The 16,304-nt window shown below is 39.1% G+C and overlaps 1 protein-coding gene across 2 annotated transcripts in view; it reads right to left on the bottom strand.

The window, feature by feature from the left end:
- Positions 1-14,510: 14,510 nt before the first annotated feature.
- The window catches only part of LOC126175057 (DNA polymerase alpha subunit B), a 115,948-nt gene continuing 114,154 nt past the window's right edge, over positions 14,511-16,304 (bottom strand). For both annotated transcript variants that reach the window (XM_049921580.1, XM_049921589.1), the window contains 3 exons: positions 16,024-16,233; positions 15,492-15,678; positions 14,511-15,230 (listed from right to left, as the gene is read on the bottom strand). In XM_049921580.1, the coding sequence (XP_049777537.1) occupies positions 15,087-15,230; positions 15,492-15,678; positions 16,024-16,233 (541 nt within the window). In that variant the 3' untranslated portion in view covers positions 14,511-15,086. The remainder of the gene's footprint in view (positions 15,231-15,491; positions 15,679-16,023; positions 16,234-16,304) is intronic.

Genomic DNA, 16,304 nt, shown 5'->3' with positions numbered 1-16,304 from the left:
ACAAAAATTAATCTTTTTCATGTAATTGTACAATGAAATTAAAGGAACATTGTTTTAAACAAGGATAAGCCTATTGTCATCAAAAACTTTAATTTTAAAAGAACATAATTTAATTTAAGCCTATAATTGACGATAACAATACTAACTTATTGTGGCATTCGCGAATGTTCAAAATTTCACACTGTATCACAACAAAAATGGGTATTGATACAATCAATGAAAGATCACACAGAAGCAGCGATGTGAACAGTAAAATATGTGAATCTAGAACTTTAAATAGACACATGACCTTGTACAAGCAATCTCACACAAGGAAAAATTCATAAGCTAGCTTTTTTATATATAAACAAACATGCGTACTGCACGGATTTTTCACTTTTGCTATTTGTGTGCATTTAAAATCTAGCACGACAGAACACTGCAGCATATGTTTCTCTCATCAAAATCACTACAAAGTTCAGCACCAAAAAGCACATCTTCTGCCTGTTGCAACTAACAATGCATGTATATATGATATGATATGCTTGCATAAAGCAAAAATTTGAATCATACTATCCAGGATGATTTTCGAGATGATGGAAACACCAACAGCAATCCTCACTGTGTCGAGACTTGCTGTATGACTGCCATCCTTCTGGCCTCACAACTAAGCTCTCTGGTTCGCACAAGTTGAAGTCAGCTGCTTCTACTTGAGCATAACTACGGATGCTACAAAGTTTCTAAGTCAGCTTGACCACCAGTATGCTGCTGAGGTCTCTGACGTAATTACTGCACAACCTGAAAGAATTCATAGTGCCAGCCGTACGAAGAGTTAATCAGAAGGGTATTGGCTTCTCAAGAAAGTTGTCACGGTCATGTTCTAACACAAGAATACATTGGGGGATGCAAACCATCGCAGTACTTGTGGCACCTGCAGTGTATGATCAACACTGGTATGGTCCTGGACAACCGGCTATGAACTATTTTCAGTAGCTGTTTGGTGCCTCACATACAGACGATAAAAGTTAAAGCATCCCAAACGGATATGTCTTCAGATATGGTGGTGGGCCTGGCAGATAAAGTACAAGATGCAATGATGCCTACACCCACCAGTAAGGTAACTGCACAGTACACACACAAGTCAGCAACTGCATCACATGCAGCCTACAATGCACCGACAGCTGAATGGACTTTTTAATCTGGCAAATTAGTGAACTATTGTCTTGCTGCAATGTTAGTAGTGGTAATGACCAACAGAGTTTCTAAAGACACTCGCATAACAAAGCACTGGCTACCTCTTCTGCACCAGTGACAGAATCTGATGGTATCACAGTAGCTTTCGAGAACAGGCATGCTGCTGTACTATGCCCTGCACGTACCCAAATGCCAGCGGCAGTCTGACATAAGCACCTCACCAGATTGCCATCTACAACATAGCACCTGGTTGTGAGAAAGTGATGGACATGCTCCACTACTACCCACGAACCACATTACACCATTGTCGGCCGACAATGTTGTAATGAATAGAAACATATGGCTCACAACAGTTTGAACTGAATTCGGGTCTATGCTGAGCATTCATGTGGGATTTTACCATCACAGAGCCGATTGTAGCAGCAGACTTCTCTTGCACTGCAACCTGCTGTCCAACGTAACAAATTCGCAACTGGATCCCAATGTAATATAGCCATTCACTCTAGCAAGCTCACTGAAATTGCAGACAAGAGTACACCAAGGCACTACAGGATTTTCAGGCTCTGAAGAGGCCTTCCAGCACATCTAAGTAAAGCGCATCATCACATATTACATCAAGACCATCAAGGGATGACCATTATCTTCTAGACCATAGTGGTCGGCTCCGGATCAACCAGCAATAGCCAAAGCAGAATTCAACTGTGTGATACATGAAAGCATCACATGACTGTCTAGCAGTCCCTTGTCTTTGGTTCCAAAGAAGTGTGGCATGTGGCAGCTGTGCAGAGATTAGTGTTTAACGCCTGGACAGTGCCAGATTCATACCTGGTGCCTTTACTCAGTGACAGCTGTGTGTTGAGAGACACCAGTCTGAAGTGTGCTGCACTTCGCCAAGGCCTACACACACACACACACACACACACACACACACACACACACACACACACACACCAATTATTGAACAAGATACCCCGAAGATGGCCAAAAACAACACTATTCGGCCTATTCGAGAGCAAGTTCCTCCGGAACCCTGTGAAAACTTGGCAGAGGTTCAGCAACTCTGTTACGCAGCCTGTCATTCAGTTTTGCCTACTTACACAACACACTGGTACCCTCAGTTGTGTTGGAATAGCACTTCCAACTGTATTCAGAAGGTTTAATCAATATATCACAGTACTGAACACAGTGAAATGTGTCTTAGGGCAGGCACAAGTGGACTTCCTTGGACACCTCATTTCTCCGTCAGACGCCTTATAACTATCTCACAAAGTGGAAGCTATTCTCCAGATCTCTCTACCAACACAATCAAAGAATTGTTGAATTTTCTCAGAACATTGAATTTTACCACTGCCACCTGCAGCTGAAATACAGGAACTTTTGACAGCTGCGCATGTAGATCCTAAATGTAAAGGAAACACTGCAATTTCACGCACAGAGCACACGACTGCTGCATTTGAGAAGGTGAAGCAAGGAATTGTGGACTTTTCAATGCGTACCTGGAGCAGGATGCAACATTAGCATTAATAGTGTATGTGAGCCAGACAGCAGCATATGCAGTATCGTACCAATGCAACTGGCAGCTTTTTGCAGTTTTCTCATGCAAATTGTCATTGCAATAACAAACATGGAGTGTGTGAAACTGTACATCTGTACCTACTGTCCAACTTTGGAAGTGCAGCCTGTGTCACCCTTGCATTTCATGCGGCCTGGAATTTAGAAAGACTGTGTGAGTGGACAAGATGCTACATGCAGCGCCTTTGCAGCAAGGTCGGTCGGTCACGTCCATCTGCCAACTGTTGTCCTCACAGACAGTAACTTGTTTCACTCATGTCCACACAGATGTCATGGGATCTTTCCCTCCTTCAAACAGTCAATACTACTTGCTAACCACAAATGGCTATCTCAAGCTATGGCCAGAAGCAGCACCAGCTGACAGTACCTCAGGGGAAACTTTGGCATACTACTTCATGCTTAGCTTGGTGTCACAATTTGGACGACTGCTCCAAATCATGATGGACCCCAGAAAACAGTTCAAAGCAGATCTATTAACCAACTTCACAACATGCTACAGTACAAGCCATCTTAAAACAATGGCCAGCTATGAGATGATTGAGAATTGGCACTGGTCTATCAAAGCAGTGCTGATGTGCCACAAAACCGGGTACACATAGGCTCTGCTGACAGTTTAGTTTGGATTGCAAAATGCCTACAAAACCGATATTGATGCCTCCTCCAAAGAATTGGTATATGGAGACACTTAACTACCTGGTGAATTTTAGACTACTCTGCCTGATTTAGACCCTGCTATCTTTATTAGACACCTGAGAGATCACTTGTCAAGGATCCAACCTCCACAACCATCCTGACGTACATCTTTCATATTTATCTATACCAATCTGAGTGTATGTTCACTCATCATGTTGCATACCAAGTGTCACACCGGCTCTTCAACTACCATGTGACGAGCCGCACCGGGTTCTCAAGAAGGGAAACCGTACACTAAGGTGTTTCAATGGGAAGCATTCTGTATTACACTGACACAAACTGGGATGTTTTCAGTAAGCTGACCTCCCCTACATTGTCTTCACCACTGGACCAACACACCACAAAGTCTGGTTGACACTACATTGTTTATGTTTCTGCTTATTCCTAGGCTCATACATTTATGTTTCTGTGTGCTGCACGCTTCAGAGAACAGACAATATCTGTGTCCAGAGGAGCTGTTGTTTGTGATACACATGGAGTAGTCAACTTGTAATGCCAACTTTAATTTTAGTCACTTTCACATTATTACCAAGCATTCAGTCCTCAAAGATCTAACAAGCAGGCTCACAACGTGGACACTACTTATCACTGAATTTGTATTTGATATGGTAGATAGATCGAGGAGGAAGATTTGTGAGAATACAGATGGTCTGAAGTCGAACAGATGTGCCGAACAGCAAGTTAGGACATAATTGAAGGCCTGGGCAATGTGATGATGGGAACTTTCAGTAACACACGACAGGATATTTGACTAGGATACATGTCCAGAAGTTAAGTGGTGACTGTTGCATGTAACTTCTTTAGAATCGTGTAACAGTACACACGGAACCGTGGGATGCGCAACATATCGCTGAGCTGCAACATCATATTATTGAAAGGCTGGGATAAAATGTAGTAGTAATTAAAGAACTGTGCGTACCAACCTTAGTAAGCCATATGTGCAAAAACAGAGCCCTATTACATTGGTTGCTGAAAGCAGAAAAACCTTTGAAGATGATAGGATTGAATGATTTTGTCCTTCACCCACAATCCCACAGATAATACACCATTACAATAAATTATCATTCTTTGCTATAACTGGCTACAACTGTTCAGAGAGCTGTTGCTCTCACCACAGGATCCTAACAGCTTTTAAAATGTTAATTGGAGGCCACAAGCAGACAAAGCAAACGTTGATGCCCGATGCCATGTACCCATCGATCGCCACATGCGTTTTCGTATAGTACTGTACATTACTTTGTATTTCTCAATTCAGTTGACACCAGTGTACGGGAAATCTATTGCAATACCTTGTTCAATATTTCACCATCCAGAAGTATACTGTGCTAAAAACAGTGGAACATCAGGCATGAACCGCTTCTGTGCCTTCCAGGAGCCTTGCAATTGTAAATATGTTAATACTGAGAATACCAAGTGGGTATCAAGGAAAACAACAGTCCTCATATAGCATAGTAACACATGCCAGAAGAGTTAAAAGTTACTAAGGCAGGCAAATCTGAGGAGAGAAGTATAATATGAAATGAATATAACTGGCCAAGCTGATGCTAAGGGCAATTGTGTTACATTTCACACAGCTTCCTGTTTTTTGTTTCACATAAGTGTATCCTTCTCACCTGTAATCTTAGGAATTATCACTGGAGGTATAGGCTTCTCATAAGCATAAATATCAGCAGAATAACATTTTGTATAGTTTCCGAAGAAATCATTCACACTGTAAAGTCCTATTGCAATTAATATTGCTCACCAAGAATTTTCCCCATGAACCATGGACCTTGCCGTTGGTGGGGAGGCTTGCGTGCCTCAGCGATACAGATAGCCGTACCGTAGGTGCAACCAAAACGGAGGGATATCTGTTGAGAGGCCAGATAAACATGTGGTTCCTGAAGAGGGGCAGCAGCCTGTTCAGTAGTTGCAGGGGCAACAGTCTGGATGATTGACTGATCTGGCCTTGCAACATTAACCAAAACGGCCTTGCTGTGCTGGTACTGCGAATGGCTGAAAGCAAGGGGAAACTACGGCCATAATTTTTCCCGAGCGCATGCAGCTTTACAGTATGGATAAATGATGATGGCGTCCTCTTGGGTAAAATATTCCGGAAGTAAAATAGTCCCCCATTCAGATCTCCGGCCGGGGACTACTCAAGAGGACGTCGTTATCAGGAAAAAGAAAACGCGTTCTATGGATCGGAGCGTGGAATGTGAGATCCCTTAACCGGGCAGGTAGATCAGAAAATTTAAAAAGGGAAATGGATAGGTTAAAGTTAGATATAGTGGGAATTAGTGAAGTTTGGTGGCAGGAGGAACTAGACTTTTGGTCAGGTGAATACAGGGTTATAAACACAAAATTAAATAGGGGTAATGCAGGAGTAGGTTTAATAATGAATAAAAAATAGGAGTGCGGGTAAGCTACTACAAACAGCATAGTGAACGCATTATTGTGACCAAGATAGACACGAAGCCCACGCCTACTACAGTAGTACAAGTTTATATGCCAACTAGCTCTGCAGATGAAGAAATTGAAGAAATGTATGAGGAGATAAAAGAAATTATACAGGTAATGAAGGGAGACGAAAATTTAATAGTCATGGGTGACTGGAATTCGAGAGTAGGAAAAGGGAGAGAAGGAAACATAGTAGGTGAATATGGATTGGGGCTAAGAAATGAAAGAGGAAGCCGCCTGGTAGAGCTTTGCACAGAGCATAACTTAATCATAGCTAACACTTGGTTCAAGAATCATGAAAGAAGGTTGTATACATGGAAGAATCCTGGAGATACTCGAAGGTATCAGATAGATTATATAATGGTAAGACAGATTTAGGAACCAGGTTTTAAATTGTAAGATATTTCCAGGGGCAGATGTGGACTCTGACCACAATCTATTGGTTATGAACTGTAGATTAAAACTGAAGAAACTGCAAAAAGGTGGGAATTTGAGGAGATGGGACCTGGATAAACTGACTAAACCAGAGGATGTACAGAGTTTCAGGGAGAGCATAAGGGAACAATTGACAGGAATGGGAGAAAGAAGTACAGTAGAAGAAGAATGGGTAGCTCTGAGGGATGAAGTAGTGAAGGCAGCAGAGGATCAAGTAGGTAAAAGGACGAGGGCTAGTAGAAACCCTTGGGTAACAGAAGAAATATTGAACTTAATTGACGAAAGGAGAAAATATAAAAATGCTGTAAATGAAGCATGCAGAAAGAAATTCAAATGTCTAAAAAATGAGATCAACAGGAGGTGCAAAATGGCTAAGCGCAGATGGCTAGAGAACAAATGTAAGGATGTAGAGGCATATCACTAGGGGGTAAGATAGATACTGCCTGCAGAAAAATTAGAGACAATTGGAGGAAAAACAATCACTTGTAAAAGTATCAAAGGGATCAGATGGAAAACCAGTTCCAAGCAAAAAAGGGAAAGCAGAAAGTTGGAAGGAGTATATAGAGGGTCTATACAAGGGCGATGTACTTGAGGACAATATTATGGAAATGGAAGAGTATGTAGATGAAGATGAAATGGGAGATATGATACTGCGTGCAGAGTTTGACAGAGCACTGAAAGACCTGAGTCGAAACAAGGCCCCGGGAGTAGACAACATTCCATTAGAACTACTGATGGCCTTGGGAGAGCCAGTCATGACAAAACTCTACCATCTGGTGAGCAAGATGTATGAGACAGGCGAAATACCCTCAGACTTCAAGAAGAATATAATAATTCCAATCCCAAAGAAAGCAGGCATTGACAGAAGTGAAAATTACCGAACTATCGGTTTAATAAGTCACAGCTGCAAAATACTAAGGCGAATTCTTTACAGACGAATGGAAAAATTGGTAGAAGCCGACCTCGGGGAAGATCAGTTTGGATTCCGTAGAAATGTTGGAACACGTGAGGCAATACTGACCTTACGACTTATCTTAGAAGAAAGATAAAGGAAAGGCAAACCTACATTTCTATCATTTGCAGACTTAGAGAAAGCTTTTGACAATGTTGACTGGAATACTCTCTTTCAAATTCTGAAGGTGGCAGGGGTAAAATACAGGGAGCGAAAGGCTATTTACAATTTGTACAGAAACCAGATGGCAGTTATAAGAATCGAGGGGCATGAAAGGGAAGCAGTGCTTGGGAAGGGAGTGAGACAGGGTTGCAGCCTATCCCCGATGTTATTCAATCTTTATATTGAGCAAGAAGTAAAGGAAACAAAATAAAATTTCGGAGTAGGTATTAAAATCCATGGAGAAGAAATAAAAACTTTGAGGTTCGCCGATGACATTGTAATTCTGTCAGAGACAGCAAGGGACTTGGAAGAGCAGTTGAACGGAATGGGCAGTGTCTTGAAAGGAGGATATAAGATGAACAACAACAAAAGCAAAAAGAGGATAATGGAATGTAGTCGAATTAAGTCGGGTGATGCTGAGGGAATTAGATTAGGAAATGAGAGTAAAGGAGCAAAATAACTGATGATGGTCGAAGTAGGGAAGATAAAAAACGTAGACTGGCAATGGCAAGGAAGTCGTTTCTGAAGAAGAGAAATTTGTTATCATCGAGTATAGATTTAGGTGTCAGGAAGTCGTTTCTGAATGGAGTGTAGCCATGTATGGAAGTGAAACATGGACGATAAATAGTTTGGACAAGAAGGGAATAGAAGCTTTCGAAATGTGGTGCTACAGAAGAATGCTGAAGATTAGATGGGTAGATTACATAACTAATGAGGAAGTATTGAATAGAATTGGGGAGGAGAGGAGTATGTGGCACAACTTGACAAAAAGAAGGGACCGGTTAGTAGGACATGTTCTGAGGCATCAAGGGATCACAAATTTAGCATTGGAGGGCAGCGTGGAGGGTGACCGAGAGATGAATACACTACGCAGATTCAGAAGGATGTGGGTTGCAGTAAGTACTGGGAGATGAAGCTTGCGCAGGATAGGGTAGCATGGAGAGCTGCATCAAACTAGTCTCAGGACTGAAGACCACAATAACAACAACAACAAGAATTGAATATTTGCTGGAAACTAGCAGTTGTTTCAAATCATATTGTGACCAGTACTACCATGAAGCTGATAAGTTACTTTGTTCAACTGGTAAATGCGACGAGTCTGCTTTTCTCGACAATGATATATTTTAATAATGACATTTATCTTTTACTTGTGAATTGTGTGTATGAAAACAGCTTCTTCATTCAGAGTAAGAAACTGCAGTAGATGAAAATTCAAAAAGGAAGCCAAAATATAGGAAAGAATATTGAATATGCTAATCAACTTTAATCATCATATAGAGAGAGTGAAGCGAAGACTGATCTAAATAAGTTGCTGCATAAACATATTGGGGTTGAATGGAGGAGTGTAGGAGAGCTTAGATTTCAATGTTGACGTTGATCAATTGCTGGGGTAACTGACAATGAGGAAGTAGTTGGTATGTTAGATTGCAGTTGTTTAGGAGGAGGACTGAACCAAATTTGAAGATGAGCCATTCTGAACATTTGAAAATCAAAATTGCTAAGCAGAAGATAAGATAATGGACTAACAGTTTTGTTTAAGGCTATGTTAAATTATATGACTTTAGGAACATTTTTCTCCCTAACCAATTGACATATCATCATGATTTTTTTTGGTTGTGTTTGTTATATCTTTATCTTCATTTCAAACTGATATGTCTTAAAAGTAATAAAAACTTGCACTTAAAAAATATTTTTTAAAGTAGCCATAAAAGCTGCAATTTTTTACTTTAATTAAATCTATACCATATTTCTTTAAAAGATATTCATATTTCCTCAGTTTAAATCAACAACAAATAAGGAACAATTTTTAAAAATAATGTTGATAACATTAATAGTAGCCAAGAAAAATGTTTCTAACCATTGAAAAACAGATGTTGGGGAAACGCAAATAAAGGTAAGACTATTAAACAATTATTTTATTCTTACTTTAGTACATTCCAGCTTCATATGAAGGTCTATCTGGATCTTCTAGTTCTTGAAACTAGTCCTCAATCTTTCTTCTTGCTTGCTGTGTGACCTAGCAACACTATTTCTCAATTTCTGTGACAGCCTTTTCCACTTTTTTAATCCGAAGTTCGTCTCCTTTTTCAAAAGCTTGACACAGTTCTTGCCTGGAGATATGCCTAGATAACTCAAAATTTTACACTTCGCTAAATTTCCTTCATTTAAACTTGTAATAGCTTCGCACACTCCCAACTGAAATGCAGACATCAAAATAAAAGTTGCTTTTGGTAGCCACGACCGTACATTGCTGAACAACTCGACGGATTTTGCGTTCCACCATGTAGGCACTTCCGCAAGAGATCAGGATGGGCCAAGTCTCTAAATATGGGTTTAATTTGTTCAATGACAGCAAAGGAAGAGGAGTGTGGTCATAAGGCTCATTTTTCTCTTGGGCTTTTGAGAATTTGCACCAGCTTGTCTCACCTTTGGGGCACAGCCCGTGTCCAGATGTGTCTTCGTTTGTAGCCGTCAAATGAAAACATTCTGCCCAGACCACTGCCTTCATCATGTCCTTTAGAGATTTTGTAGCATTCCTTCTTACAGATAGGCCATAATATAGTTTTATTTGATTTACAGCCTCGCCAATAAAGCAGCCACGACCCCCAATGTTTTTCCGTAGGAAAGTTTTGTTTTTCAAAGTTTCTGTTTCAATTTCCTGAGGAAACTACCCACCTGCTTCTGGACGTGACCACAACATTCCAATTTCTCATTTGAGAAGTTGGGACCATATGGTTTGGCCTCGCAAACCTTAGGGTAAGAAACACTGTCCCCATCTTCTAAATAATACATGTACCGCACTCTGTATTTCAGCAGCGATTCTTGGAACATTTCCACAACTCCTTTTACCTCTATTCCTCCACTTACTCCTGAGTGGTTAGCTAGGCAATCAGCATTACGATTGTTGGTTATTCAATTTTCACATCTCAATTACCATCATTTTCACTGACACTTTCTTCAACAGCAGCCTTCATACTCTCTTCGCAGACCTCTTTTGCAGCATCTTATTGTAATATTTGAAAGCTGGCGGAGTCGGCAAGTTCATTACACCACAGAAAGTTTTCGCCACTACTTCATCTTTCCCAATACATTGGAATGCGTAGGCTAATTGAACATTCACTTCTGATTATTTTAGTCTGGTAAGCATGGAGAATTAGTAGTGGACACTTCAAAAGAACAGTCACTGCACTTTATTACCATCGGTACTTTTAAGCCTAGCCTGGTTCCAGCAGGCTAACTAGGTTACCTAACTTTTGATATTAACAATATCATAGCGACCTCCTCCTTTTCCATATATCCCATAATTAGCCAAGTTACGGGTAAGCTTCTTAGAAGAAGAGCTTGTTTTAGAAGCACAAGTGGCGTCGGTACTAGTACTAGGCCTAGGCTCACCTTCACAATGAACTTTAACTTCAGATTCACCACGATGCAAAAACTGTTTTTGGTTACATCTCCCCCCGCTCAACTCACGTTTTCTTGTTTTGTATTCGCAGCATTTTTACAGACTATAAACTTATTTGCTGAGATATAAACGCTGAAATACGAATACCGTAAACAAACTTCACTTTCAATCACCACAGACAAAGAAGTGAAAACAACAAAGTAAACTGGCAGCTGTTTTCATCATTGCTGCCAACAGTATTCATCAGTGTTACCAACTAAGCTTTCAAACAGCTGTACTATAACAAGCAATCACTAGTGAGTAAAAAGAAGGCAGAGTTCATGAAAAGTGTGCGCTGCAGGGTTTTACTAAAATGCTTGTGAAATGGTAACCACTCAACATAAATTAATAAATTTGGTATAATTTTAAACCCAAATATACGTGCAAAATTTTTTTTTGAACCGAACAACCATCCAACTCCCCTTACTAAGAACAAAAAGAAGCATTTAAATACTACAGTATGCCCTTAAAGAACTTTAGCACAGCACAAAGAGATGTATTTAAAGGTGATTTTTATGTGAATATGTTGACTGTGTAATAACACAGTTTCCTACAACACGATGTTAGTTTGATATAGAACCTATTAGGAAGTCTACTGGCAGTAAGGTGAACATGAGTACACTATACATTACAATATTAATTGTGAAGAATTAAATTTTATATTAAAGGCCCAGGTTTTGTTACTATAAAAATAACTGGTTTGTCACTTACCTTATGAATAGTTTATTTTTATACTTTACAAATTATTCAAAGTAAACAAATAGAGTCAATTTTTTGTTTCTGTAAAATTTAGTTATTTGGACATAATATGATTCGATATTATGTTCCCTCACATACACTACAATTGTGTCTTGTACTAGATGAATTTATAACAAGTAATCCTTGCAGCTCACTGCAATACATCATAGCTCTTCAGATATAAAATTCTGTGTAAGACAGCTATCAGCTTGTTGCACTGCAGTACTTTACTGCTTATATTTTCATGGGCTTCAATGTCCACAAAATTCTATACAGCTTACAGCTGGTTTGTTCCTTGGCAGCTTCAAATCAGCAGTGTTCCTTGAACGTCTGATCCCCCAAACAATTAAGTTTCTATTGCAAGAATTAAACCTTAATCCTGTTTTATTTGTGAAGTTACCAAGTTCTCATTTCCTTTTTACAGAGAACGAGTGCTGTGAAATAAGGTGCTGACAGTGGACACTTGTGAAAATTATTCATGCCGGCAGTGCAATAAGAAGTCCTTACAAGTTTGATCCACTGACAGACAGCTTATAGTTTCTTGAACAATGCCAATTTGAAGCTTTAGCTTCTTAGTAAAGAAGAACCACAAACTAATCTTTCATTTACCTGTGCATTACTGCTTACAGAGCAGACTAGAGGCATTTCTAGGTCTGCATTGTACTGCATGTGTGTGTGTGTGTGTGTGTGTGTGTGTGTGTGTGTGTGTGTGCGTGCGTGCACATTTTGATAAGGGACGTGTAGAGTCATCACGAACAATGAAACTGCTACCAATTGGGTAAGCAAACACATCTACATACATCAAGCTACATGTTTTAAGCAAAAACAGGAAAGAGTGTGGCATTACAGCATTTTCTGTCAGACAAGTCACATTGGTATTAACATCACTAATCGGGCAGGGAAGTTAGAAAACTTTAGTTCTATATTGCAAATATATTGTTACTTGAAGAACGTGACTAGCTGGTATATGAGAGGGTGTCTCAGTGACTGTATGTGACTAACGTACATTTATTTAAGAGACAGTCTTAAAGGTGCAATAAAATTTGAGTTCTCTATGCACTGCACTGTTCTTGTGTAAAATATCAAAATTAAATATTCTGCACTATTATGCAGTGGTCAGACTACACATAATACTGACTGGCACTGCACTCTAGTGCCACAGAAATTTAGTCAACACAATATGGTGACAGACTCCACAAGCAAATGCACGAAGCATGGAAATCACTTCTACCGATGAGGGCCAGCAGCCTCAAGATTTATGTTCAAAAATATAAAGATTCAACCTGCAGAGGAATCTTCTGAAAGAGGGGCTAAAGCCTTGAAGGTGACCCTTGGATAAAATATTTTAACACTAGAACAACCATAATTATGAAAATTTTCCAAGCTATTATGTTGATCTGACCACTGCATAACAGCCCAGAATATTTATCTTTCACAATGAATGCAATATTCAAAACTTACTACACCATAAAGCCTATCACTTATGCAAATTTGTCAGTCACACACAGACACCATCTCACAGTATCAGCTAGTCACATTCTTCAGATTACAGTATATGTGCAATATGGAACTTTGTTTTGGCATGATTTTTTCTAGGAACAAATTCCCAATAAAACTGTTCCTCAGGACTTTTCAGAGTGTGTCAAGAAAGTTGTTCTGCTCCACCACCATCACGGCACTCTTGTCAGTGTTCCACACATTCACACTCGTCCCTCTTGTTCACTGTCTTTCCACTGACACCCACACAGCTAGATTGTGTTATGTTGCATTTGTTAGGGATCATTCAAAATGTTTAACACCATCTCTGAGACCAGAGATTGAAATACATTCTGTATAAGATTTTTGAACACAAAGAATATTAATCCAGCTGAAATTCATCATCAAGTTTTAGATATGTATGTATGACTGAATGGTGAGAAAGCGGGGAAGGCAATTCAATGCTGGCCGAACCAATGTTCATCTGTTGTCAAAGATGGTTTGATTGAGGAAGTGAATGAGAAAATTCGTGAAAACAGATAGTTGACAATAAGAATGCTTTGTGACAAGTTTCCACAAATTTGAAAGCCTGTTTTGCCAGTGTCACAAATCACTTAAATTTTTGAGAAATGTGTTCCTGTTGGGTTCCACAAACACTTGCAACAGCTCACGAAATTAATTGCCTTTGCAGTGCTTTGAAATTTCTTACCTAATAAAGTAACAAGGGAGATGAATTCCAAAACAGAATTGTGACCGGCGATGTAGTCCAGAAACAAAATGACAGTCAATGGAGAGAAGGCATTCACAATCCTCAAAAAACAAATTCAAAATAATGTTGTCAGAACAAAATGTCAGTGCACTGTGTTCCAAGAAAACTTCAGTGCACAATTCAAAAGGTGTGGAATAATCAGAAAAGGCATATGTTGCTTCAAGATAATGCACATTCCCATTCTACCGGCATCACTCAAAACCTTATTCAACAGTTCAGTTGGCAGCAGTTTGATCACCTGCCATACAGCCACGATCTCACCTTCTGACAACCCCACGTTCTTGAACTTTTTAATATGATTTTGCAGGAAGGCACTTTTACAGCAATGACAACGCAAAAAACTGTTCAACAGTGGCTGTCTTCACTGACAGTATCTTTCTCCGATGAGGGCTAGAAAAGTTGGTTTCCCACTACGACAAAAGTCTGAACAATGGTAGCACTATGTAGAAAAACAGTTTTAGGAAATGATCTATCTTGTAAATATAAATTTTAATTTGAAGCAAGGAAAGAATGGATTTGTGTTTTTCTCCAAAAACTTGTGTGCAGCTTTCAGCTTACCCTATTATTAATGGCTATGTTTTCAAGCCAAAGGGTTAAAGTGAGGTACCATTACAAGTTGTCTTCTAGGTTTCATACAAAAACATACAAACACAATGAAATAAATTTTTTGAACAAAATGTTTTATAGTGTCTTAAAACATTCACCTTAAGATTCCACTTTTCAGGAACCTGGACCAGTTCTCTAGAGAAAAAATTAATTCTGCAAATTAATGTAACATCTTTTCAGAAAGTGATCAATAATCACACATCGTTTACAGCAATTCAAGGCACTGATAGTAAGCTTGGCATTTACAAAAATAATCAAATGAAAACCTCAACTTTTGAGTGCTCATCGTAAACAAACTACTTTGCCAACTTCTGAACTGCAACTAAATGAACAACAAGAAATGATACTTTAAAATAGTGCCACATCTGAATGGTACCACCTAGGGCCAGTTTTAGTTTGAAAGAAAACCATTATAAATTTCTACTTCCACTGGCATCTTTTCATAAAAAACTTTACAATAACAGAGTTTTCTAATATCTGACACAAATGATTCAGGAAGGCTTAAAATCTGCAGGAAATTTGACACTGGACCAACTGTGTGCATGTTTCATCTCAGTCTTATTATCTTAAGATTATTCCCAAATGATCATCAAACAAGCAAGAAGTACATAGGAAATCCGTTAATACAGTTAAATCTTTAAAATCTGAGCAACAACACTGACAGGAAACTGCGATCCTTGTCCTGCAGCTTTTATTTCTAAACGTGCCATACTCCCACCAACCAATCCTTTGGCAAGCCGCTCTGGGTTAACAACCAAGCAACCTTTTATGTTCTGAAAAAAAAATCCATGAAAAACTATAATTAGAAAAAAACTTATTGCATCCAATACAATTCCATGTACTACTGACAATAGAATCAATGTATAAATCAAAATTTTAATAGTCAGAGAGAGAGAGAGAGAGAGAGAGAGAGAGAGAGAGAGAGAGAGAGAGAGAGAGAGAGAGATGAATACTGTTTGTGGGAAATGTACTTTACATTCTAGAAGTTCTGCACTGCATAAAATTACCAATAGGCACTGAAATATTAAACTCACCTTTATGAAATAACGTAAATCTGATGGCAAAATAAGAATGTGTGGTGCAACAGGAAGATGTGAAAGTTTTTCCCAGTGGCCCAGATCCACACTTAACTCTTCAGCAGGTGGAAAAAGTGGATAAAAGTTCCGCTGGGACAGAACATGACCAGCCAACCGCCCAAGACGGTCTGAACCCTGAGCAGGACTGCAAGAATGCATTGAAAATGTACGAACTTTATGTACCATACTCATACATTACTTATGCAACCTAATGTTAGCAATGACACTTGTCTCAGTTACAACATGGTTGTAACTTACAAACAAATGCCAGAGCACAAATCAACACATTTTGCACACTTTCTACTTTGTATTGATCTTATCACTGAATTAACTTTCAGTTTAACATGACCAAAACCAAATTTGAAGTATCACTAAACAGTCAGATAAGAGGTTAGTCTGGGTTCTGTAAGTATTTTTAAACCAAACAGAATCAAACTTCAACCAACTTAAGAGTTACTTATATCTTACAATATTATCTAGCACCACTTACTAAGATATCTCTTCCTTCCCAAGGTGGAACAAGACGTCTACAGATGTAACACCAAACTTAACACCACAGATTGAAAACTGGCACGGATCAGACATAAAATGCAAGTTAGTATACATTAATCTTTTTGTACGTAAAAATGGTGGTGTTGGGTATATCACATGATGATGGACATCTCGCCAACATGGTACAACAACAACTTGTGTGTGAGACCTAGAAGGAAAATAAAGTTTCACTACTGGGATTTTTTTATACTGTTTCTTGATACACTACAACTAGAACAT

This window comes from Schistocerca cancellata, chromosome 1 (genome assembly GCF_023864275.1).
Source record: "Schistocerca cancellata isolate TAMUIC-IGC-003103 chromosome 1, iqSchCanc2.1, whole genome shotgun sequence".
Classification (NCBI taxonomy): Eukaryota; Metazoa; Arthropoda; class Insecta; order Orthoptera; family Acrididae; genus Schistocerca; species Schistocerca cancellata.
This window is presented reverse-complemented; position numbering and strand designations above follow the sequence as displayed.